Genomic DNA, 26,288 nt, shown 5'->3' with positions numbered 1-26,288 from the left:
CAACCTGCCAAGTAACTGCATCTTTTAGGGCTACTCTGCTCCTTGTCATCGGGCGAAACGTGTAAGTAGGCACTTGTGTAGTTACTTTAGCTTTATTACTTTATTTCTGCATTAGAGGTTCGACAATAATGTGTTTACATTTGTTACAGGTGAAAAAATGGTTGGAAGAAAGGTCCATTACAACTCTTAGCTGGCAAGATCTGAAACGGCCCGGACCTGAATCCTATAGAGAACTGTTGGCATCGTGTGGAATCTGCAGTTGCCAGAAAGAAACCAAAGACCCTTCCTGAACTTCAGGAAGTCATAATTCGTGTCTAGAACAACAAACTATCAGTTGATTATCTTCAGAAATTGATCTTGTCAACGGCTCGACGGTGTGCTGCTGACATTAGGGCCAGAGGCGGTTCAACTAAATATTAGTTTGCACCTGGTGAACTTTATTTTGTTTTCCATTTAAAATGATAAACTGAAGCAAACTGAGAGCTTCTGATAACATTTCAGCTATAATTGTCGTGTTTACCAAAACTGTTGTATAAAGGTTGCTCATTTTGGAATATTTTGAGAGCACCTCTCAAATGTTACTTAGCTTTGCCTTAATTATTAATAAATATCTTTTGTTTATACTTCTATTTATGATGCTAGTCATTAATGTAACATACCATCGCGATAAAGGGTTAGAAATATGAAATTCCTAGGTGATGCACTTTTTTGAACACGAGTGTATATATACGAACGGATCTAAAAAAAGTAAAATATGATGGTATATTTTAATAAAGGTATTAAAATATACCAGCATATTTTAATATACTGGAATGTTTCAATATTAATTTTAATTAATTAATTTTATATACTGATATATTTAAAATTTCTTTATACTGTATTTTATAGGATAGAAGTTAAAATATATGAATAAAAATAAAAGAGATAAGAGTATAAGGATAAAGAATAAATTCACTAAATGTGTTAAACACAGATTATACACAAAGGTTTTGGAGCCAATGCTTCTTTACCGACTTTAAGGAAAAATACATACCATCATTATATTTTACCCAATAATGTCCGCACATTTTCAAGCGGATGATAGTAGCATCGAATGTACTTTTCAAGTAGGTCCCAAACATATTGAATTGGGTTGAGACTGGGTAAGGTGGGAGGCCAAGGGCGGAGGGAGAGTTCATTGTCATGTTTCTGAAACCAGTTAGCAACCTGCAGGCCTTGTGGCATGGCGCACTGTTTTGTTAATAGACGCCGGAGTTGTCTGAATACACTGTCATCATGAAGGAGTGTACTTGGTTGGCGACAATAGAAAGGAAAACGTTCCTATCGAGCTGTTGATTAACGGTGATCGGACAACACGTGGCATGCCACAAAAACACCAACAGTGCATCCAGTTGCCATGGCCAATGTTGATTTCTCCAAATGCGGATACACCCATCACCATGATAGATTTGGAAAAGGGATTTATCAGACCAGTCGACTAAGCGCATTATGGCCTTGGAATCCAATGAGCCACAAAACAAAAAAAAAAAAAAAAAAAAAAGAACAACGTTATCACACCAGTCGACAAGCTTTTGCATGTCGGCGCTGATGTGCCTATGCAAGATGCCGTTTCTTGGGCCTAGCAGTGAGCATGGGTACCCGTCACGGCAGTCAATTGCCATAGCCTACAACACCTCATGTACGCCTGCCCGCAATACGAGGATCTCAGGTGCATTCTAATCATGAGTATAAGATACTTCCCCAGAGGGCAAGAGTTTCACCTACTGCATTCAGAGGAGGAATACAGAGCACTGACCAACTTCGCTCAAGAATCTTCTCAAGAAGGAGAACGATAAATTCAATACACCAGGAGTGAAAGACGACCGGCCAGATAACAAATCAAAACATCCTTTCAGAAATAAGACGAATAATAATTTCGAAATAAGAAATAATAAAGAATAATGACGGTGCACTTCCTACAATGATACGAACCAACACTAGAACCAAGAAACCCTGCCTATGTATCAACAAATATGAGACCTAAGTGAAACTGACAAATGTACTAACCGAAGAAAGGGAACCAAAGGCAAAGACATTCAACCTGGACGGGACACTGTCCCACGAGAGATTCTACTACCGCACATGATCTTATATGATTACACTACGACTGCTGCAGCCTCACTACCATGTAGCCAAATGGCGATCTGTACCAGCTCCCTTGCCTGGTACCTTTTTTCCTCTCCCCAGCATGGGGAGGAGGAGATGGTCTACCTGCCTCCTCCCTCTCCTGCCACCCCATATACTTCGCCTGGTGAGGCATGGGAAAGACAGAAGTATGGGGTCGATAAAGGCAACCCAAGGTGGTCAGTAAGGCATGCCTATGCCTTACTGACCACCTTGGGTTGCCTTTATCGACCCCATACTTCTGTCTTTCCCTCCAGTCTTCAGTCTCTCCCCCCTACTCTGACTAATATGCCAGCATATACCCCAGGCAACTAACCAAAATTAACGATTTCTAAACTGAAACCTGAACCACATAAACCTCTCTTCGATTTTTCTAAGCTTAAGTGCCTCCGTTTTTTTTTTTTTTTTAGATCCTAGCCACCGAAATCTCAGGAAATTAGGTGGCAGGACCTGCCAGAGTATATGTAAGCTACTGGGTTCCTGGTCTCTCTCCACGGGGCGTAAGTGGAACAACGTTGGGCCTCAACAGGGGTCCAGCAGCTAAACGACTAGAAGAACAACGGTACACGACACTAAAGAATCCAAGACCCACACACTTTTAAATCTCAGGCATTTACAGCGTACTGTAACACACCATAACGTAAACTACGCGGAGATGGGAGGGGGAACCCTTGGTGCCTCTTGACCCTAAACACACTTACACTTGCTAACATAGTCCATGTAGACGAACCTATATGGACTATGTGCCGTTGGACACAAAGACACACAGCAAGACATCAATCCACGTCTTGACACGCGACGCTCAGCACAGGCGTCGACCACACGTGGCTGTCCCACGTGTGTTCTTTTGTCGGTTGTTCTACCGACCGCTGTTGAAACCAGTCATAGTATAGTACACTCGTGACACCACAGAGCGGGAGTACTTAATCAAAGTTGAATATTGTCGAGAAACTGGAACCTGCATGTCTCTTTCTCCACAATCATTCCACGTTCGAAGTCGGAAAAGGGATTCCGACTTCGAACGTGGTCTCTACGCCGCCCGATTCTTCCAGAGACACTCAAGTAATGATTGCCAAGTGTGCGAACTACACTCTTATATAATCAGACATTCCCGATTTTGAGCTTTAACCAGAATCACACACCAGTCCATTACAACACAAGCGATTGTTGATATTGCAAGGCCAACTCGGCGTACAATCAATTCGTAGTAGCTATTCGCCAGTATCAATTATCTGAAAGCTCCTTAAATAATTTTACTGTTAATTTTTTTTAACTGTTTATTTTTCCATCCATTTTTGCATACCTGTTTATATTATCCAGGGTTATTTTTTCTATTCTACTTAGTCTTCTTTACTGATTTAGCAAGATACCATTTTATGGGGCGGCCAATGTCTCGTCTACTACTGTTGGATAATATAGCAGATATATAGATAAGATAATATAGCTTTGTTATTTGGTGGCGCATTTCTACCACTTATTTTGGCTAATTTTGGTATTTGTTTATAATTCCACTACACCTTCCTGTTCTTCCACTTTATGTTTGGAATATGGTTTGCTGTGATTTGTATGTAGTGTAGTCTGTTATCTGTTGGGCAACAACAGGAATTGTGTTCTAACATTGCCCTTTCATAATGTAAATTTGAGCTGGCATTTACATGACAGGGCACCACCACGAAATAGTACTATGCTACATTCAAATTGTGGCTTTTGATACGTGAAGCACTTGCTTACAGCATGTATTACTCAATACAATGGCTACAATGCAAGTCTCAATATACATATTCTGCGCCCTGACAGAAACCTGACACGACAAAACAGGATTGATCTGGGTACCGCCAGGACAACCCTGCCATGTGTAGGAACCTGGGGCCCACACCAAATAATTACTTATTTAGGAGAGGGAGATGTAGAGGCAGCCAGGGAAGCAGATTAGCTGAAAAATATCATAAGCTAGTATTTATTTATTTTATTTATTATTAGCCATATGGTGCAAGGAAGCCTGAGGCTTATGCTGCACCAGCCAAAAAAAAAATTTAAAGTATCAAGGGGATGCAATGTAGAATGAATGAGAATGAAAGACAGAATGAACAGGCTGGGCACTAAGTGAAAGAGTGAATTAGGAATTATGGAAAAATGGAATAAATGTCAGGTTTGGTGAAAGAAAGAGTGACCCAGCATGAGGGAAAGAGAGAGAGAGTAAATTAGTGTTATGGTGAATGGGAATGAGTGGAAGAGCAAATGTAATTGGCTGAAAGAATACAAAGTTAATAACTTACACTACTTTACATACACTAACAAACATTTACTAACAGCACAAACACTATCACTGCATTCTCCCCTGGCCTGCACCACAACTGAAGAATAACAATAAGTTGAGGTGCCCAGAGAATGCAGTGCACGCAGCAGGAGTCGAACAAATGAAATGAATGCCAGAAGGATGAATGAGTGTAACTGAGTGAGAAAAAGAACACAAACCATAAATGTTACAGTTAAGTTTCAACCATAGTTTAAATCATTTATATTCTTACTTTTAACTATTATGCATTAGTATTAATTTTACACTACACACCACTGCATCTCACTCCTGGTGTGTGAGAAAAAAGATGAATGAGTGAGTTAAAAAAAAAAAAAAAAAATATATATATATATATATATATAAGCTAAAGAGCGAAAAAATTTGCCATGCTGCTGGCAAATATCCTATTTTAGCTTATTATAAGCAACAACATGTAGTGGATTCTGCTTTTCTGCTGCCACAGATGTTAGCTTTTTTATTATTTTTTCTTATTTTTAATATATATTTTGATTACTTTTTATCTCTTTATTTAATTTTGGATTAATTGGATTATATATATAGTCTAACAGAAAAAAAATATTATAAAATATAAAAAAAAGTATAAAAATAGAATGCAAGTAGAGTGAGAATGCAGATTATGAATGAAGTAAATGTCTGTCTCTCTCCCACTCCCCACTGTCAGCGTACATATCCTACCCGCGGAGCAGGATGGGCAGTTTGACCATCCTACTGGAATCGACACAACACGCCATTTGGCGATCTGAACTGGCTAGTCAAACTCAGTTCCCTTTAAAACCCCATCCCCAGGCAGGGAGAAAAGGGTCTCAGTCTCCTCCCCTCCCTGCCTCCCCCATATTTCGCCTTGTGGGGCTCGCCCCCACTGACCTCTTTGGGGATGCCTACTCTATCGTCTCCATCCTTCTACCTGTTTCCCCTCAATCTTCAGTCTCTACCCCCCATTCTAACTAAACTGACCGAGTACGCCCCCTTAACAATGCCGCCAAATTCTAATCAACGTCTAAATTTAACCACTGTCTTGAAAATCTCTTTTGGCCTTTCCAAATTCTAGAGTTCACCCCCCCATCCTTTTTTTTATAAACAGGCCTTGTCACTGAAATCCTTGGAAATTAGGTGGCAGTGCCTGCCAGAGTACTTAAATAATCTACTGGGTGCCTGACCTGCCTCCTCCTCGTGGCAAAGTGCGGGCAACAGTGCGTCCCAATAGGGGCCCAACGGCTAAATGGTCAGAGAAACAACAGAACATAACACTACACGACATTCCACTCCACACACACTTCTTAAATCTCTGGCCTCCACAGAGTTCTGTGTCACAAAAACATACTTAACACACTTTACTTTACTTATACATTTCAATGCGAATTGCACTTTTAATTATTTCAAGGATTGGCGACCGTATACAAGTATATCAGCATTTGACTTTCATATTCAAGCATTCGTCAACAGATTTCTAAAATTTGTTTAAGATTTTTCCTCCCTTTTCAGTATAGAGGAGATGGGCATTTGCCTAGGAGCCAACCCGATAATGGAATACACACACACCTTTTCAGTATAATATATTTCAAAACATATATTGAGATATCAGTTATTTGAAAGATTTATAAAAATTGAATGTTATTCAAAAATGTTTAAGATGGAAAACAGTTATTAATCCCCTGAGAAAATCCAGAATGCGAGTACAGCGTATTAAAAAAAAAAAAAAAAAACCTATGCAGCCGGAAATTCCAATAAATTAGGATTTAAATAAACAGAAATTGAGAAAGAACACACACACAATTCTGAATAACCAAATATTGAGCAATATAACTGTGTACTAGTGACAACTATTTTTGAGCTCTGCAACTCAAGAAATTTTTTCAAAGAAAGACTCAAAGGACAAAAAAATTCAACAGTTACTTACTGCCACAAAAAAAAAAAAAAAAATTGGAATTTATGCGAGCATTTACCCTTCTTCAACTAATATCAAATTCAAGTTCTCTGAGGTGGACTGGAAAGAAAATTTCTCCCAAAATAAAATAAAATAAAAATATTTTTGTTTCGATCTTAGTACTTTAGCAAATCCCCGGAGGAAGACCAGTCCCCGCCCAATGATTTTTTCTCGGCACAATCATCCCAATCGGAACCTAAATGCAAAATTTTAATGTATCCACAAATCACAACTGGATGAACTCAATAAATTATTTATTATTTTTTTAAAAAATATTTAGAACTTAGCTGTATGGTACGCAGGTATATCCAGAACTGGAAATTCGTGAAATAATGAGCATTTAAAGCTGCGTGTAAATCCGCCTTTAATTTCTTACTGAATTAGAGATTATTTTCAGAAGGTTCGTGGTACTTCCTGTACCACTTCTTCAGTGAATTCTTGTAATGCTGTCCTTATAAAACTCAACGTCTCAGAATAATCTGTATTTCTTTAAGAAATTAAAGGCAGATTACACTCCACGCAGGTTGAACTGCTTACTTCATTACTTCACAAATTTAAATTCATTTATTTATAATTTATTTATTATTTTATTTTATTTATTTGCTTAAGAACCACTACTCCGAATCATTGAATCTTGTAACAATATCATAATTTTTACATCATCTGCACTCAGTCATGACATTCTGAAAAACGAGTTACAATACAAGAAAGGAAACACTTGCTGGCCCCTATATTACTAGCCCAGAGTATAAACAGGAATTTGCAATACAATTTTGGGCCATTAGTTTCCAGTACAAATATTAAGAGCAGCTTATATATATGTATTGTTTGTTGTTTTCGTTTTATTATATTTTCTTATTTTTTACTTAACTGGAGAGAATGATAATTTTTTTTATTACAACCTCTTTTTTTTTTTTTTTTTCGCATCCAGCTAATTTACACAAATTATCTTTATTACAAACGTTTTGTATTTATTATCAAAATAATAATATCGTTTGTTAAATTAAACTGATAATTCGTTAATGTCTGGGATTTCAGCTGCTATCTGCAGGTGTTACGATGTTTTTGAAATTATTTGCATACATACACTCCGCCTAAAAGTTTGGAATCACGTTTCATTTTTCTTAATTTTCAATGTTTTTATTAAAACAGAGCCTTTACCAACTTGTATTAAAATATTTTCTATTATGCACAAAAATCAAAAAAATTAAGTAACATTTGAGAAATATTTAAGTATTTCTATAATATTCTGGAATATCCAGAAGGTGTAGAAGAATCCTGAATGTGGTAGAACATTACAGAAGATTCCTGAATATGGTAGAACGTTGTAGATAATTCAAGAATATTCTAGAAAGTTAGGGAGTATTGTTTCAATATCATAGAAGATTGTAAATGATCCTAGAGTTTTTGCAATAACATAAATTGAGGAGTAAAAGCTGTAACTTATAAATTATTTTTAACACCCGTCATTCAGTTCAGAAAGAGTATTATTTAAGTTTTCCGTTTCGTCATAAACATGGCAAGAAATAAGGAACTGAGTGTTGAAAAAAGAAGTGATATCATAACAATGTATTAAAAAAATTCCTTCAATGAGAAATACTGGCAAAAATATTAGGTGCTTCGTTTAAAGGAGTACAAACTATTATTCGACGATTCAACGACAAACCACGATAAAGAGAACCGCGCGAAACATTAGAAGCACAAGTTAAGACCATAACGCTGATTTCTAAACGCAATCGACGACTTACTGCATGCACCTAAAATCCGAGCTGAGTTCAACAGGAAGGATCTAAATCCACTGTAAAACTTCATTTTAAACAAGTAGGACTCCGTGGTCGCGTTACAGTCCGATAACCCTTATTAAAGGCAAAATATCGAAAGAAATTTGGGGCAACTGAAGAGTGAAAAAATGTACTGTGAATGGATGAATCCAAATTTAAAATTTCTGGATCCAAGTGTAGAGTTTACGTGGAGGACTTTCTGTCAACTAGACAACGGGAAGGAGTATTGCAAATTATGGTGTTGCCACCCCAATCGCCTGACTTAAATCCAACAGAGCTTTTATGGGATCATCAAGACCGTCAAGTCCATGAAGTCTTCCTAACTTAACAAAATTTATGGGAAACCTTGCAGATGCTTGGAATAATGTTAATCAAGACACTATTATAAAATTAATAGCCAAAATGCCATGTCTGTGTAAGGCAGTAATAAAATCTCTCGTGGAGGATATTTTGATGGAGCATCAGTATAGTTGTTAATATTAATGATCACAATATTTTTTACCGTAAATTTTTCAATACTTAATAAAAAAATCTTAAAATGTTTTTTAGTGCGTTGTGTTTTTATAGTAAACCTTACATTGTCATAGCTAATTAAAAAAAATAAATAAATAACGAAAACTGTTGTAACCCGCTACGATTCCAAATTTTTAGGTGATTCCTTATGTACGGAGTATACGTAAGGAAACATTAAATAGAAGTATACACATCGTATAAGTATAGTTCTGGTATACTTATCAAATATTTATTTATTTTTATTATTATTATTTATTATTATTATTTTTTTCAATTTGGATATAAAAAAAAATGGTGCCCTTGTAGAAATATATATCACCCTCATATTTCATTCCGAGAAAACAAACACCAGTTTGTTTTCTCGGAATGAAATATGCCACACTATTCATTGTCATTAATGTAGACTGGTTAACGTATTTTTAAAATTGTTTACTTATTTTATAAGCAGCCTGTATTTTAATATATTCTATGCATATTTAACCTCTGCATAAAGGACTGAGATGTATTTGAAAAATACAAACTATTGAGCTGACTAATAACAAACCATGATAGGATATACCCAAAGTCTGAATAGTTTATTACAATGTATTTATATTAGCAAGCTCTAATGTAACTAGGGCGAGGAGGGAAGAAGCTGCCTCAGCCGCTGTCTGAGGATGAGGCCATTTCCTGGTTGACTCTTTAAATTGCGAAAGGATGAGGGGGGGGGGAGATATCTGGGATTTTCCCCTGACGCAAAAACACCTAGTTATGCCACTGTTAGTAAGAATGAAAAAGTGTGGGATGTATTGAAGTTTAGAGTACTTTCAATCTGTATCCTTAATTATTATCAGAACTTGTGATCGCAGTTACTAATAGGAATACAGCATATAAAACTGTACATTCCCCGTTCAAGAGAACTACTACACTTTCCGTAAAGTGACAGTTTTAAGATTTAATTGCTTACAAACCCGAATAATCAAAGTTTAGTCATACGGCTTGGAAAGGAATGATTCCATTCTCTGAGGTAAGTGCAAAGTACCGAAACCTGTCAGAAAAGGTTTTCGATGTTACGAGAACATATATATATATATTGTATGTTTGGAAGGGAATAAAGAAGCCTATTGCTAATGTTTTCACTTTGTCATAAATTATGATTAACAGAGATAAGCTAGTTTACTTATTTTATACTTAATACTTAATCACACCGCATAAGCTATGAAATAAAAGCGACAAAGTTTTAATTCAAAATTTCAGGTAGCTGATAAGTCAATGCTTTTTTATGTATCATGAATATATAACGAACAGTAGTCTTCTTTAAAATAAATTCTACAACAATCATATGGAGGAGAATTTTTTTTTTTATAGTATCTTATGTAGGACGGCACCTGAATTCATCATTTCGTCAATTCATCTCCGCCTTTGTACACTGTGATGATTACAGAAAGCACTGTAAAAGGCCAGAAATGTGTGTAATATTATGTTCGTGCAGTGTGTGTGTGTTGCTGTTTAGTTGTTTCTGGCCGTTTTGTCACCAGGCAGGCGATCACCTGGAAAGCTTGCCCAATGTCCGTCTACACCACGGGGAGGTAGGCCACAGCTACGCATGTATCGCGACGCCCCCCCCCCCCCGAACGCTCTGGTTTACCAGCTCTCACTGCCCTAATATTAGAGGAAAAAAAAAAAAAAAAAAATATATATATATATATATATATATATATATATATATATATATATATATATATATGTAAGAAAATAATAAAAACTAGATAATAAAATCCTGTCCATCGGGCAGCCCAAACCCAGGGAACCAGCAAAAATAAATAAGTAAATAAATACAAATAAAAAGTGAAGAATAAAAAAAAAAAAAAAAAAAGGAAAAAAAAAAGGAAAAAAAAAATTAAATTAAATTAAATAAAAAATAAAAAAATGATAAAAAAATAAATAAAAAATTAGAAAAATAAATAAAATATAACATTATATGGAGGAGAATTGTATTATTTTTAATCTACACACCTGCAGGCGATGTTAGTCAGTTAAATGTCGCATGCATGCATACACCCTCAGAAAGTTCTACGCCATATCAAGATGATTTCAGGAGAAAGAAAGAGCTGAAGATGAGATAAACAACAAAAACAAACACTGTGGGGTAATATTCTGATATTCATTAAATTGCATATTAATTTAATACCAGTTTCTCTTAACGTGCTAAGCTACAAAACAAAAAAAAAAAACTATTGTAATGCAATTTTATTCATAATTAACAAAATAATACATAAATGATGGACAGGAGTATTTACACAAACGTCTCACCTTGGCAGTGCTTACAGCTAATGGTATCTCCCTCCTTGCTGCTGCTATCCGAAGCTTGACAGTCTAACATGGCCGCTGTACTCGGATATGGCATAAGTACAAGCAGAAGAGAAGATGCCACCTGGGGCACTCTGCTGATGGATGTAGGTGTCCAGAATGTATTAGTATAATTTCAAACGAAAGTCAGAGATTTGGAGTTCCATCATAAACGCAACAATGTTATAATCCAAATATGATAAATCCAACGCACGTGCACACTACATATGTCCAAGCCAATCCGCAATGAGAGTCAGCGGTAATACAAAAATACATTTTCTAAGCGTTTCATATCATGTCAAAGATAAATTAAAATTCCATGCTCATAGCTGTACAATGGAAACTTTCTGGACCACAATGCTCTGGAGATGTATAAGCTCGGAATGATGAGCCAAAGTTACATAAAAGTAACATTACAACTGCTCACTATAACACTTCCGGGAAGCCGGCGGATAACTTCTCTGCACAATCTCTTGGGTCAGTAGGTGCAGCATCTTCTACAATCACATGTCCTGCGTTTGTCTTTCCTATTTCCTATTCTGATTAAAAAACTGCAAACAGCGAAGAGCAATGTTACTTTGTCATGAGCAGAACAAAGGTTTGGATTATAAACTCCTATTACTCGCTACCTAATCTTTAATTGCTGTTAACTGTTCGCATTATATCCAATAAACAAGGTGCAACAGAGATCTTGCTTTCAACAACTAGACTTCAAACACACTGCTAAACAATGTATAAATAAATATAAATACTTATTTACAGAAACTACTCGTTAAAATCCACTCACGTCGAAATGGTGCAGAAAAAAAAAAACAACTTTCGAATATAACTCGAAACGCGTTTAACACCGGTTCGATCGAGGGAAGAGTCGGGTATTTCTCATCCACCCGGATAAGGCCGAACACCTCCTTTGTGTAAACCGAAGAAGTTAATTAGCGTACAAAAAAAACAAAAAAAAAAACAAAGTTTATAGTTTCAAAGAGTTGGAGATATGGGCAATGGCCTCTACCTTATCGTCCTATATAGTACATCCTTTGAATGATCGTTAAGGCGGCAAGGATAGTGGGAAGCTACGGCGGATGATGGTGTATCGCCGGCACGCGAGGAGCCCCACTGCCGACCATGGGGAGCGCCAAGCCGTATCTACATGTTTATAGGTGGCAACCATCATGTAGGCCAGCTGACGGGACCGCAGCTAAAGACAGCAGCTGATTCACGCCAGTACTCCATCACAGCTTGGGGAACCAAAATAGTAACACCCTAGGAAAACATTCAGTCAGTCTCTCTCTCTCTCTCTCTCTGTTCGGGCCTGGTGCACGAACGAACGAACGAACGAACACACACACACACACACACACACACACACACACACACACACACACACACACACACACACACACACCAATCCCTGCCCAGATGCTCGTAATGTGCTGGCCCAGCACCTAGAACTTGGCGACCTGTGTACCTGAATATGTCGTCACTCCAGCTATGTCTCTCGTCTGTCGTTAAATTATACATGAATAAAACTGAAAGTAATTCACCGTAAAGAACAAAACAAAATAAAACTAATTCATTAAAACAATTAATAAGAAGCAAACTATATTCTTTGCCATTCTCAGCCTTTTCATCATTAATGTTTATTCTGCACGTGACAAGAAAGGAGAAAGGTTGTTCACAATTAGTATTTACATTAAAAAAAAAAAAAAAAAAAAAAAACTTTCTTTTTCTGGATCATTGAGATCCAGAATAAAGATTATTTTACTTATAAAGTTTATACGCAAATATAATAAGGTTTATATTTTTATTACATTTGATTTGACAATTAGGAAGCAAGAAAAAAATGAAATAATAGTATTATCACAAATATGTCACATACGCAGCAAAATGGTAAACGATGAAGTGTACTACACAGCACTGCGCAAGCGGAAGATTGCCCACAAAAAAAAAAATAAATAAAGCTGGAATTAATACACAAGTAGGACTGTGTTAAACACTGCATATCTTATACTTGAACATTTACATTATATGCTCAACTAAGCTTCATTTATATTAGCTGTATACCTCAAAAATCTATCCACATAATACAGGTTTAGCATTTTAAGTGAATTTGAGAACATCGTCTATTTGTTTTACACCTTAAGAACACAACAATTCTCCTAATATTAAATAATGACGCAAACTTTTGAAAATGCAATGCTATGTAATAGTAGAGCTAAGTAAACAAAAAATCCACAAATTTCAAAGATCTTTTCGATATACAGAAAGCAGAACTTGCTTTCACAATAATTCATCGGACTATTCAGTACTCGAAAAGTAAAACAGAATGAGAGGTAGCAGACCACAAAAGAAAAACATATAAAAATTGAGATATAACAAGATAAACATAATGCTCTAGAGAGGAACCTGGAGATTATTAATATAAACTAAATCCAATTTCAATAACTAAAATTTTTGGAAGAAATTTTATATATTACTTAAAAATCGGCAGCAAAATACAACTTAGAGCCTAACACTTCAAAATTTAATCTAACATAAACATTAAAAGCCTGATTAATATATTGCCTTGAACCAAGAGGAAAAACATGGCTCCTAATTACTGTATTGCATATTTTAACAATAAAATCGAAGTATTTCAACCTATAAATTCCTTTAATACCAAAGCAATGTAAATTTGCATTTAAGAATGAATCACACACGTCACAGCATAAATTAGGGTTCAGGTATGACGAGTTATACCACGGGTGCATAGAATATGTGTTATTTTCTTCTTAAATTAATAATCTTTGGGAAATATGCTTATTTAGCTACTAGGAATCATGCTGACTTCTACTCTCTCTCTCTCTCTCTCTCTCTCTCTCTCTCGCGCCACATCATCAAAAATACTGCTTCCTCTATATCAAAAATTTTGTACCAGGTACATAATGTGTCCTGCTACTAGCATATTTAACGTGTTTTACATTTAATGCATGGGCAGGAGTTAAAAACGTTTTAATTTTCAGATATTAATAAAATTCATGGATAATAATATAACAATGTTTTTATTTTATTAATTATAATTACATATCGGTTACTGAAAGTATTGGCCTGTGATCACTAAAGTAGGATATACAAATTTTACATTGAAGAGATTTCAGTTCACGACTAAATACACCATTTTTAAATCAAAAGATATGATGGCATGTCCAAGTTGAAGAATGTTTTCATAAATGTGCAGAACTCTTTTCCAGCCTCAGAATTTAATTGTAAATAAAAAAAATTACATTTAATCTAAAAACACCAGGTGACTTGACACCAAATGTGTTTTCGAATTAACGCATTTCCCAGTTTCCGAAAGTTTTTTTTTTTTTTTTTTTTTGTATCTTAAAATATTAATATTTCTGTTTCTAAATTCCTTAGATTTCCAACGATATGCTATACGTTCACATTATCCCGTTTATTACGTGAGAAAATTTCCTTGATCACATGTTCATATTTTCCACTATCCTGGAAAAACTACTGCAATTTTTAGAGGTTTGAAAGTTTTCCTCTAGTATAGAGCTAAGATGAAGCTCCATGAAAAATTTCATTAAATTTGATCTAGTAGACGATAAACTATTGTTGCCATCATTATGATTGCAACAATACTAGTTACAATAATTCGCTTCTGGCGGAAGCTGATGTCACTTCCGTAACGCTTTTCGCATGACGGTTTTTCGTTACAAAATTTTTGGAATAACGCCAGTAAAAACGTTTTTAACGTAAAAAAATGGGTTTACTTTTTCACTCCCTACGTTATTTTACTTTTAAACAAATACTCACTCTGTAATAATCTCAAATCAGCCCTACCAGTGAACAAAATTCCATGGTAATGGAATTTTGTTCAATATTCATTCCCTAATATCCATTCAGTCAACATTCATTCACTAACTCCAAACTCACAGAACCAAATCGTCCTCTTACTCATGTATCCATTCTACTTCTGTTTTCTGGAACAAACTTCCTTCACATGTATATCCCGACTATTACAATGTGTAGAAATTCAAGCCTAATGTCAACAAGTATGTTCTGTCTCATCTCTTTTTCAATGTCCATTCTACATAGATTCGCTATGAATTTAATATAAAATCATTGAACATAATTGATGTATGCAAAGTGTTATATTTTAGGTGCAAGTAAAATAATAACAATTCTTGATTGATAATAAAAAGGAAAAACGACCTATATGCATGCATCGAGAATATTTCGGTTCTGTGCATCCGCCATGTTGCCCATACATTCCTGCAATCAGGGAACAGTAATAAATATAATATCGAGTGCTTCAGCTACAGTTTAGGGATAACCTATGTGAAGTGTACAAAAAGATAATAATTTGCGGATTTCTATTGGTCTGATATGAATAATATCTGGAATGGCTGGACAAATCATTCTAAAAAAGTCCGGTATACATTTCATGAAAATTCATCCAAAACTAAGGATAGGGTTATTACATGCGGACGGATGGACAAAGAAATAATAATTACCAGATTCAGATAATCCGTTAGTGAAATGAGGCAAGGTATAAAGTATTTTTAAAAGAGCTAAATTTACAATTTCATGAAAATCTATCAACCAGGACTCGAGTTATTACATGCGGTCGGGCGGTCAAAGAAATAATTATTCACGGATTTCTCGGTCCGATTTTAATAAAATTTGGGATAATTTGCCAAATATTTCTAAAAAAGCCAAATAAAAATTTTATGAAGATCCATCCACTAGGATGTCAGGTTACGTACGGAAAGACAGGGGGGTAACAGGCGCTTTAAGAATATATGCTAACGCACCTAAAATATAAAAAAAAAAAAAAGAAAGAAAAAACATTTCTAATTATTTAAATAAATTATAGGTTCGGGGATGTTTGTAGTCGTGGTTCATGTGAGAGCACATAATGAATCTGAAGTCGGCTTAAGTCTACTACAAATAAATAACATTAAATAAACACAACAGAGGTAAGTGCGATTATTTCTATTCAGGCAGGCTCTATTTATGTGATTCCCTTTAAAAACTATATTAAATTGAAATCTAATTAATTTCGCTAAATCATCATTGGTGAGAATTTCCCTAAGAATTAGGATGTGCATACTAAGAAAAACAAATCTTTGTTTCGTTTTATTCAACTAATTCAATATTATTAAAATTGCGTGAATTTCAGCTAGAGCTGTATAATTTCCTGAATACATTCGAGCAATATCAGCTATTCTTTAGTGGACATCATTAATATAAACAGTATATCAATCAAAAGTTGCACATGTCTTGTGGTCTAACGCCTAAATTCCAAAGATAATCTAATTAGTGAATTTAATCTAATTAAAAAGAATCTCAGTCAAGATTTGTCACGGGTCCTGCTAAATTATGGGCTGTTGAAATCTGTTTTATTTTTCTAAGAGTAAATGGACCCTGTTTTGTGAAACATATTCTTGTTACTTATCATTTTAACCTGAAAAGTAGTAGACGCCATGTTACAATTCTGTCATATAATTAAAATGTATTCATCGTCCTGTCTTCTCACTGGTCCAAATGGTTTACCATTCATGACAAAGTTGCATTCCCTTAGCGTCCTTACCTATCCCAGTATTTCTCCTCGTGTAACTCCCCTACAACAAACGATCTTCCAGTTGTAACACATGGTTACGCCAGCTTCTGACGAACATCAGCCAGCATATTCCTCATATTTTAAAAATATATTTTTAATATCCATTTCAATAGAATTTTTTAAAGACAAAGTTTGAATATGTTTAAATAATACGAGGGAACAGATGGAAAATGACCAATACACGGAACGGCCAAGCAAAAACTGAATATCTCGTAAATCCATATCTATAGCATCATCCTAGCTCACACTACCAGGGTTGATAATATTTGTAAAATAAATTGTGAATTAGGAACCGCAGTTATTCGCAATCCAGGACTAAGCTGATTGGTTGTTTCTACTTAACTAGCACTCCATGCAGTGTTCAATAAACGGCCGAATTACAAGAGTGGTTCAATAAACTAACCTGTATTCCCAAAAGTTTCTTTAACTCAGAGATGGTAATTGGGCTTGCTCTGTGATGTTCCATTAAATTGGCAATTAAAACTGCCAATCCGTTGGTTGCGCACATTACCTAACTTGTTATAAATTGCATATACTGTACTGTATATTGTAGAATCGGTCTATACGAAACTCCACCGTAATTCTGTAAAACGGGTGGCCCGTTGTAATTTCTAATTGTCGGAACCTAAAGCTTTTTAAAAATACTGCTAACCTTTGCGGCTGGCCATTTTTAAATTATTTTAGAAGTTTTAATTTCAGACTAGTTTTTTGAGTAATTTATTTACATCAAAAATCATTCAAATGTATTTTAGTGCCACTGGTATCGGCATGTCATTTGATCATACCATCCTATCATATCAGTTCTAGCTACTTCTTGAAAATGTCTCGGTACAGGCTGGGGTTTTTTTTTTTTAAATGTAAATTTTAATTTGATGATTTAATTTCAAGAAGTGATTATTTGCATACCAATTTAATTTCGCATCTCAGGTGTCTCATGATTCGTAGTTTTAATAATTTCTCACTAATTGAAAGTTGCTCGGTATTAATAATATTAAAACAAAAGTACATCCTTTATTTTTGGTATATAAAGTCTAACAATTGTTATTAAAAAAATAAATGAGCTAATGATATCAAAACCGAGTACTACTTGTCATTTAAAAGTGGGACGACTAGGGCATATGTTCATAATAATACTTATTTCGAGTTCAGAGAGAGAGAGAGAGAGAGAGAGAGAGAGAGAGAGAGATGGCTTGGCTATCGACAATTGAGCTTGCTAACGAGACGTCAGTAATGCGTGATGGTACTATTAAATGACTCCCAGAGACCTTTTTTAAGGAGCAAATCTAAGTTAGCATGTATACACGTCGGCGAAAGTGACCTTCAGCACCAAAGGCAATCTGCCAACAGAAGTATCTGAAGTTATGGCAGTATGCATGAAAAATGTGAATACTTCTATAAAAATCTCCAAGTGTTTCTTTACTAAATCTTCCAAGCATCAGATTTTTTAAAATTATAATGGCGGTTAAAGTAAAATTATTTCTTTAATTTTATTAAATCTTAATGTTTAAAACATTAAGTTTTAAACACACACACACACACACACACACATATATATATACACCCCCCCCCCCCTTCTCTACATTCATGGAAAGCGCGGGAGATATGTTTTAATGAGATCTAAGTTTTTGATTTTTACTGTCTTCATTTATATAATGCAAACGACGTCAACATAGTTCAAACGAAAAGGCTCATACTGTGCGCGCTGAAAAACTCAGAATAATTAATAGAATAATTAATAAAAAACCTCTACTCCTTCAGTCTCAGATTGGCTAAGTACATCGCTGATCGAAACCTTTAAAAATTAGTCCAGCCTATGAGGAATTCAATTTGAGGCTATATATTTGACCCCAGGGGCTCACATCTGGTGAGTATGGGCTTGGCACACCCAGGATCCTGAGCTGCATATCATCATTCTTCTCTTTCTTGGTGATTCTCTTCTACTTCTCTCTCTCTCTCAGAATTTTTTTTTTTTTTTTGGCTGGTGCAGCATATGCCTCAGGCTTCCTTGCACCATATGGCTAATAATAACAATAGCATAGCATAGTGATTTAGCATCTCTAAACGAGTGACAAACCACTATACTGTCACAGACAACCTTTAATAGTAGTAAAGGTTACGTCATTAATTAATAGTAAAATAAATACCTAACATTTTTTCTATATCAAACTCAAGCACACAGAAGTGCGTGTGTGTTTAACGAGACGTTCTTTGAGAAAGCAAACAAAAGAGAACTACAGTGATTCTAAATACAGCAATACCTCGCTTAGCACGGCTTCAAACAGCACGGGTTTCACTATAACACGGTTTTCAATTAAGTTTAAGTCGAAAATTTACTGTACATATTAAAACTCATTCAATAGCCTAGACACATACTCTGCATATATGCTGCGTTGTTGTAGCCTAGGTATGCATACATATATGCTGCGATGCCAACTCTATTGTCTCAGGTGCACATGTGCCAACAGCTCCCATCAGGCAGTCAGCGGCAGCATGCAAGAGTGTTCATAACTTCATTTCATAATTTATTTTTACCCCTTTAAATACGATCGAAAATATATTTGCATATTGGCTAAACATTACTGCCAACAACATACATTCTGCTTGGCAGCATGTTTTGCCCCATCTGGCAAATGATTTCACTGGTTTTGAATCGCAAATTCAGACAATTACCGAAGGCACTGTGAAGATCGGTAAAGACTTGGGATTCAAAACTTTGGACACTGCCAATTTACCTAACTGCATTGACTCACATGCAAATGACTTAGATGATGCAACTGGCCTTGAAATTGATAAGTAAACTGCATATGAAGAAAAGAAAAACAATTCTGAAGTGGCACCAAAAGAATTTAACAGAAGAATTGGAGAAAGTTTTTTTGGGGATTGACATGGCCTGTGAGGCGATTATGAATTGAGATCCGGATGTTGAACATAGCATCAGGATACGGAAAATTTTACAAGATGGGATTCAATGCTACAAAGACTTGTGCGCCGGGAAAAAGAAGAGACAACTTCGACTTTTTTTTTACTGAAATACCTAAATAAACAATAAAGCTTTTTTTCTCATCTCTCATATGTTTCCTTTTCATTAATACAATTTTTGTAATTTTTTTTCTGATTCTGGGTTAATTCTCATGGGCAGAGCTGCATGCCACCGAACGGGTCCCCAGGTTGCGGATAGGGGGACGGCTTTCAGATATTGAGGCTAGCTACTTTGGTGGCCCCGGACAAGCAGTGCCAGCTACTATCAGAGCGTGGTGGGACAAACCTTGTAAGTTGTCCCTACAAAATGCCACACAAACTCTACGACGGTGCTGGGACTGTGGCGAGCCTGTGCCGCCACCTTAATAAGAGCACGACCAACCATGAGGGAGGGCAGCGGTACCCCTCATCATCGCCTGAAGGCAGAAAATGGACTTGGTTTAAGAGTGAACTTGCAGAAGCACCATTGGTATACTCAAGACTTTGGTTCTGCTACTGCGATGTGGAGAGCAAGGGGAAACTACCACATTATCTATCCCATGTTTTAGCACTCATGAATTTTCCACACATTTCTTCAGCGGGTGACTCCAACGAGACCTTGGTCAGTCAAGCACCAGGTGTCGTGTCCGGCAGGAGGAGACGTAAGGCTTCTCAGGCCGTCAACCAACGAAATCCTTACACGAACCTTGGAACACAGAACATCAGAACTCTGCTCCAGACAGGAAAGTTGGAATGCATTAAAAAAGAAATGAGACGATACCAACTCAAGATTTTAGGATTAAGCAAGGTCAGATGGAAAGAAGGAGACTTCTGGAGTGATGAATTCAGAGTAATTCACTCTTGCGCCACAAACGGACAAGGAGGTGTAGCACTAATTATGGAAAGAAAAATCGGAAAAGAAATAACAGACATACGAGTCATAGGTACAAGAATAATAACAGCAAGAATAGTAGCAGTACCAACAGACATGCTGATCGTCCAAGTCTACATGCAAACGTCAAACCACGAGGAACAGGAAGTAGAAAACATCTACGAACAACTGGAGGAAGTACTCAAGGACACACCATCAAACCTCAATGTGGTAATCATGGGAGATTGGAATGCGGTGGTAGGAGAAGAAAGAGAAGACAAGATCACTGGAAATTACGGACTGAGAAACTGAAATGAACGAGGGCAGCGCCTTGTAGATTTCTGCAGACAAGAGAAACTCATCATCACAAATACATGGTACCAAGTTCCCAAAAGAAGAAGGTATACATGGAAGAGCCCAGGCGACTCAAATAGATATCAGCAAGATTATATCCTAATAAAAGAAAGATATCGAAATCAAGTCATAAAGTCCATAGCTTACCCAGGTGCAGATGCAGATAGTGATCACAATCTTGTAATGTTAAAGAGCAGACTAAAATTTAAAAACACTAAATAAAAGGAGCAACAGGAAGAACTGGAATTTAGAATTATTAAGACAAGAAGAAGCAAAGCAAAAATTCAAAGACACAATAGGCGAAGCGGTACAAAAAAAAAAACTTAATGAAAACAAAACAAAACAGTAGAAGAAAAATGGAAATTCATTAAAGAAACCATCACCAGAGCAACAACAGGAATTGTAGGCTTCAAAGGAACAGAAGCGAGGAAACCCTGGATCTTACAAAAAATATGGGCAAAAGTAGAAGAAAAAAGGAAATGGAAAACCAACATACTGAAGGTGTAGCAAAATATAAGAAATTAAGGAATGAACTACAAAAAGAGTGTAGGCAAGCAAGGGAAACGTGGTGGAGCGAGAGGCGTAGATTCATTGAAGATCTAGATAAAAAAGGCAGATCAGATCTTTCAACGAAATTAGACACTTCACAAGGAAGAATTGAATAAGATCCAGCACTATAAACAACAAACACGGTCAACTTTTGACAGAACCTGAAGAAATAAAAACAAGATGGAAAGAATATGCCACCAACAAGAAATATAAATCAAAAGGAGTGACTTACGAGACAACACGGAAGACCTGCCAATAACCAAAGAAGAATTTGAAGCGGCACTAAAAGTAGTGTCTAATGGAAAAGCATCAGGAATTTTGTTGCCCATTGAGCTCATTAAAGAGGGTGGTGATGAGCTACATGAATGTATTTTCACCTTAACAAACTAGATGTACAAAGAAGGTTCATGGCCTGAAGATCATTGCACAGCAGTCATGATCCCATTCCCAAAAAGCACAATACCAAGGAATGCAGCCAACACCGGACTATCAGCCTTATCCCGCATGTATCCAAAATACTACTAAAATAATAAAACAGAGAATCAATGACAAAATTAACAGATATTTAGCAGCCGACCAATTTGGTTTCAGGAAAGATAGGGGCACAAGAGATGCCATCGCAGCCCTAAGGCTCATGGGAGAGAGATTTATTGACCTAGGAAAAAAATCTTTACATCTGCTTCATTGATTACGAGAAAGCCTTCGATAGAATACAATGGCCAAAACTCTTCTCAATCCTGGAAAAAATAGGAATGGACGAAAACATACTAAACTTAATAAAAAAATTGTACAAAGACCAGAAAGCCATAGTATACATTGATAACTTGGAAACAGACCCAACAAAAATAGAAAAAGGAGTACGACAAGGCTGCCTACTTTCACAAGGCCTATTTAACCACTATGCGGAGGAAATGATGGCAGAAGCACTTGGAAACAGCAATTTAGGAGTGGCCATAAATGGCAAACAAATAAAAGCAATAAAATTTGCGGATGATCAAGCAATTGTAGCAACCAGAAGGAGTGACCTGATCGAGACGTTAAAGCTGATCAACCACACAGCAGAGGCTTATGATATGAAAATTAACCTGAACAAAACGAAGTGCATGACATTCTCAAAGGACCCCAAAGCTATGAACATCAAAATAGGAAACAATAATATTGAACAAGTAGCAAAATTTAAATATTTAGGACAAATGCTGAGCCAAGATGTAAGATGCACCAACGAAATAAAAGCAAGAATTGGGCAAACAAAACAAGCTTTCAAGGAAAAACATAAAATTTTGACAACAAAGTACTTGAATGAGCATATAAGGAAAAGAATTCTAAAATCCAATGTTTGAAACACGGCCCTATATGCATCCGAAACCTGGACGATAACAAACGAGACGGACAGAGAATTGAAGCATTTGAGATGTGGTGCTGGAGAAAATTCAAGAAAATAAGCTGGGCCGAAAAAAAAGACCAATGAAGAAGTCTTAGACGAGCTAGGAGAAAAACGAAAAATGATAAACCTAATCAAGGAGCGAAGAGGAAGGTGGTTCGGACATAACCTAAGACACAGTGAAATGTTAAGCCTGATTATAGACGGAAAGATTAATGGAACTAGACCCAGAGGGCGATCCAGAAACAATTTCATAAAGCAACTGCAAAGGGATACAACAACAAGATCATACAAGGACTTGAAGAAGCTGGCACTCAACAGACAGATGTGGAAAAAAATCATCAGTGCTACCAACCAGTCGTAGAGACTGAAGGAACCCATGATGATGAATATTTTTTTAATTCAAATCATTTTAATTGGCTATCAAGTGCAAATTGTTTATAGATTTATTATAATTTGTTTATAGACTATTTCTCTGGTACGCATTCAATTAAAACCCATTATAATTATACCTCAATCAGCACGGTTTCAAATAACACGGAGCAGTTTTGGTACCAATTATCAGTGCTATGCGGGGTATTGCTGTACTGTAAATTATAAACGGTTGATTTAACATTATATTTTTTTAGTGCGTCAGTAACTAACGCTGAAGCATAGTTTAAGCGATGCGTTCAGAAAGCTTTCTGATTACTCAACCAATCACAGAGGAGACATTTTTAATTACGGTGAGTTTGTGCTATCAACACAAAATCAAAGACTGAATATAGGAACTATTGCGATGTTCATTCAAAATATCAGTATGATATCTGCTTACCGTTGGGTTCTTAAATAAAGAGAAACTGGTAACGTCCTCGTTATTTCCTCTAAAATTATTACTATTGCCAAATAATGCAATAAAGCAGCCTTATGAAGTACACAAAAAAAAAAAAATCCAACTTCACTTGTCCATACTATCCAATATTTTCTCTAGTTCTTCCTTACATTATCCTGTAACATCCTTCCTCAATTTGAATTTATAACAACCCATGTGTGTAGTTTGAGCTAAAGGAAGAATGCCAGTATTCAGCTTGCTGAATCTATTCAAAGCCTCAATAACATCAGCTTGCAGGTGCTGGATGACTGTTGCAGGGTTTTAGGCGCATCACCGACATATAATATACAGGGTGATTCACTACCAGTGCGACAAACTTGCATGAGGTGTACGGGGCACAAAGACGAATCGGAATCATATAGCATTGCACGGTCAGAAATGCCTTCGTCATGCGGTAGAGGACGTTGAACGGGAGGAGGTCGCGTAAACACCGATCCCGCTGGAAGTCAGCATTTGCGAACCGGTTCCCGAGGCAGTAGGATGGACGAGTATTCAAACGTTGAACTGGCCGACATGCACCTCGCGTATGGAGTACGGACTGTAACGGGCGCGCCGCTCTGCGCTTGTACCAGGTACGTTTCCCGTACAGGCGTGCTCCTCATCATACGATTTTCGCACGTGTGCACAGAAGGTTATGTGAGACTGGTTGTTTCACGAGAGGTACCATGAATCGAGAGCGAACGACGAGGACGCCAGACAATGAGGAGAATGTCCTACGTCTTGCAGAAGGCAATCCGAGTACGAGTACTCGAGCGATAGACCAACGATTGGGTATTTCCCAATCCACTGTATGGAGGATACTATCAACAAACCAAATGAGTTCATACCATCTGCAACGTATCCAATTATTGGAGCCTGCGGATTATCCACTCCGGAGGACTTTTGCTACTTGGTTTCTTCAACAGAGTGCGGCAGAGAGCGCATTTGCTACGTCCGTATTGTTCACGGATGAGGCAAGTTTCACAAGAGAGGGAACCTTCAATCAACATAACGCCCATTTGTGGGCTTTGGAGAACCTCCATGGTACGCGAACACGTGCAACTCAACGCTGTTTCTCTGTCAATGTTTGGGCCGGCATTGTTGGAGACCACCTCATTGGACCGCACCTTCTGCCCCCTCGTCTGGACGGTAGGGCATACTTGATCATTCTACAGCAAGTCCTGCCCGAACTTATTAAAGAAGCACATGTTCCTCAGTCGTTGCACCGCTCAATGTGGTTCCAGCATGATGGGGCTCCCCCACATTACACCAATGACGTCCGCCAACACCTAAACGTTACATTTGGACAGCATTGGATAGGTCGTCGTGGTCCGGTTCACTGGCCTGCTAGATCGCCGGACCTATCATGCCTGGACTTCTTCTACTGGGGTCAAATGAAGACATTAGTGTACGAGACCCCCGTTGATTCAGTTGAAGACCTCGTCGCTCGCATCTCTGTAGCTGCCGGGAAGATTCCAGACACGCCAGGAATCTTCCAGAACGTTAGGGATTCCATGCGGCGGTGCTGTGAAGCCTGTGTGACTGCTTCTAGTCGAACTTTCGAACACCTTCTGTACCATGGCTTTTTGCCAATGTAAAACTTGTCATTAAAATGATTTCTGTTACACTAACGAGTTGCTGTTTCTGTTCTTTTTCTTTGCTTCTTTGTTCACGCGACCTCCTGCATGACGAAGGCATTTCGGACCCTGCAATGCTATGTAATTCCGATTCGTCTTGTGCCCCCTACACCTCCTGCAAGTTTGTCGCACTGGTAGTGAATCACCCTGTATACGGCGTAATATGGTCTGTCTGTAAATTCCATGTGTCCTGTAGTCGACTTTCTGTTTTCCGAAAGAAAAATAAGTTTTGTGAAGTAAAACAATGCTACTATCACCTCAGACCGATTAACTCAGCCAGATTATGAAAAGGTCTAAAACTTTCCTCTCGTCATTTACGGGATTCAAAGTCACGTTTTTACCACTCGGTATGGGAAGGATATGATTACACCAACTGTGTTACCCAGGACGACCTTCCTAGGTGACTACTCTCAGAAGCTGTATTTGCAACACTAAAGCCTCTCGTTTTCCACCACACTAAGTCTAGTACCAACAGTGGGTACGTTAATCTGAGATTATTGCTACCCATATGCAATACCTTGCATTTTCCTATATTAAACTTCAACTACAATTTCTCACCTATCTACCTAATTCTAGATCTAATTGTAGCAGCTTACCTTTACTACTGTCATTAATAACTCTGCCAACCTTTATATCATCTGCAAACTTAGATATTAAGCCTGCTACAGCTTCATCAGTATCATTATTAAATATAGAAAACAATGGGCCCAACACTGAACCCTGGGAGACTAACTAACAACATTAGTCCATAAAGATCAGTGTCCATTAATAACCATTCTCTGTCTTCTTCCACTCAATCATAGCAGTAACTTGCCCTTAATGTCACACTGCTCCAATTTATACTGGTAGTCTTTTATGAGCAACAGTATCAATGCTTTCCTGAAATCCATGTATGAGATTAATTTCAATTTGCATCCACTTCCGTTGTTACTGCATCAATCCAAAATGACTGGTCAGAAAAGAGCGCAACTTAACAAATCTATGCTGTGAGTGCAATATAATTGCATCCTCTCTAGGTTGTTGCATTCTGTCCACGTTATTACATTCTGCATTA

The 26,288-nt window shown here is 36.9% G+C and overlaps 1 protein-coding gene across 3 annotated transcripts in view; it reads right to left on the bottom strand.

The window, feature by feature from the left end:
• Positions 1 to 11,753, bottom strand: part of LOC150076497 (uncharacterized) — a 256,085-nt gene extending 244,332 nt beyond the window's left edge. For all 3 annotated transcript variants that reach the window (XM_090387827.1, XM_090387828.1, XM_090387829.1), the window contains exon 1: positions 10,991 to 11,753. In XM_090387827.1, the coding sequence (XP_090243953.1) occupies positions 10,991 to 11,084 (94 nt within the window). In that variant the 5' untranslated portion in view covers positions 11,085 to 11,753. The remainder of the gene's footprint in view (positions 1 to 10,990) is intronic.
• Positions 11,754 to 26,288: the final 14,535 nt, after the last annotated feature.

This window comes from Mastigoproctus giganteus, chromosome 13, assembly GCF_048544385.1.
Source record: "Mastigoproctus giganteus isolate SK-2022 chromosome 13, ASM4854438v1, whole genome shotgun sequence".
Taxonomy (NCBI): domain Eukaryota; kingdom Metazoa; phylum Arthropoda; class Arachnida; order Uropygi; family Thelyphonidae; genus Mastigoproctus; species Mastigoproctus giganteus.
The sequence above is the reverse complement of the archived record's forward strand: the minus strand, read 5'-3'. Positions and strand labels throughout refer to the sequence as shown.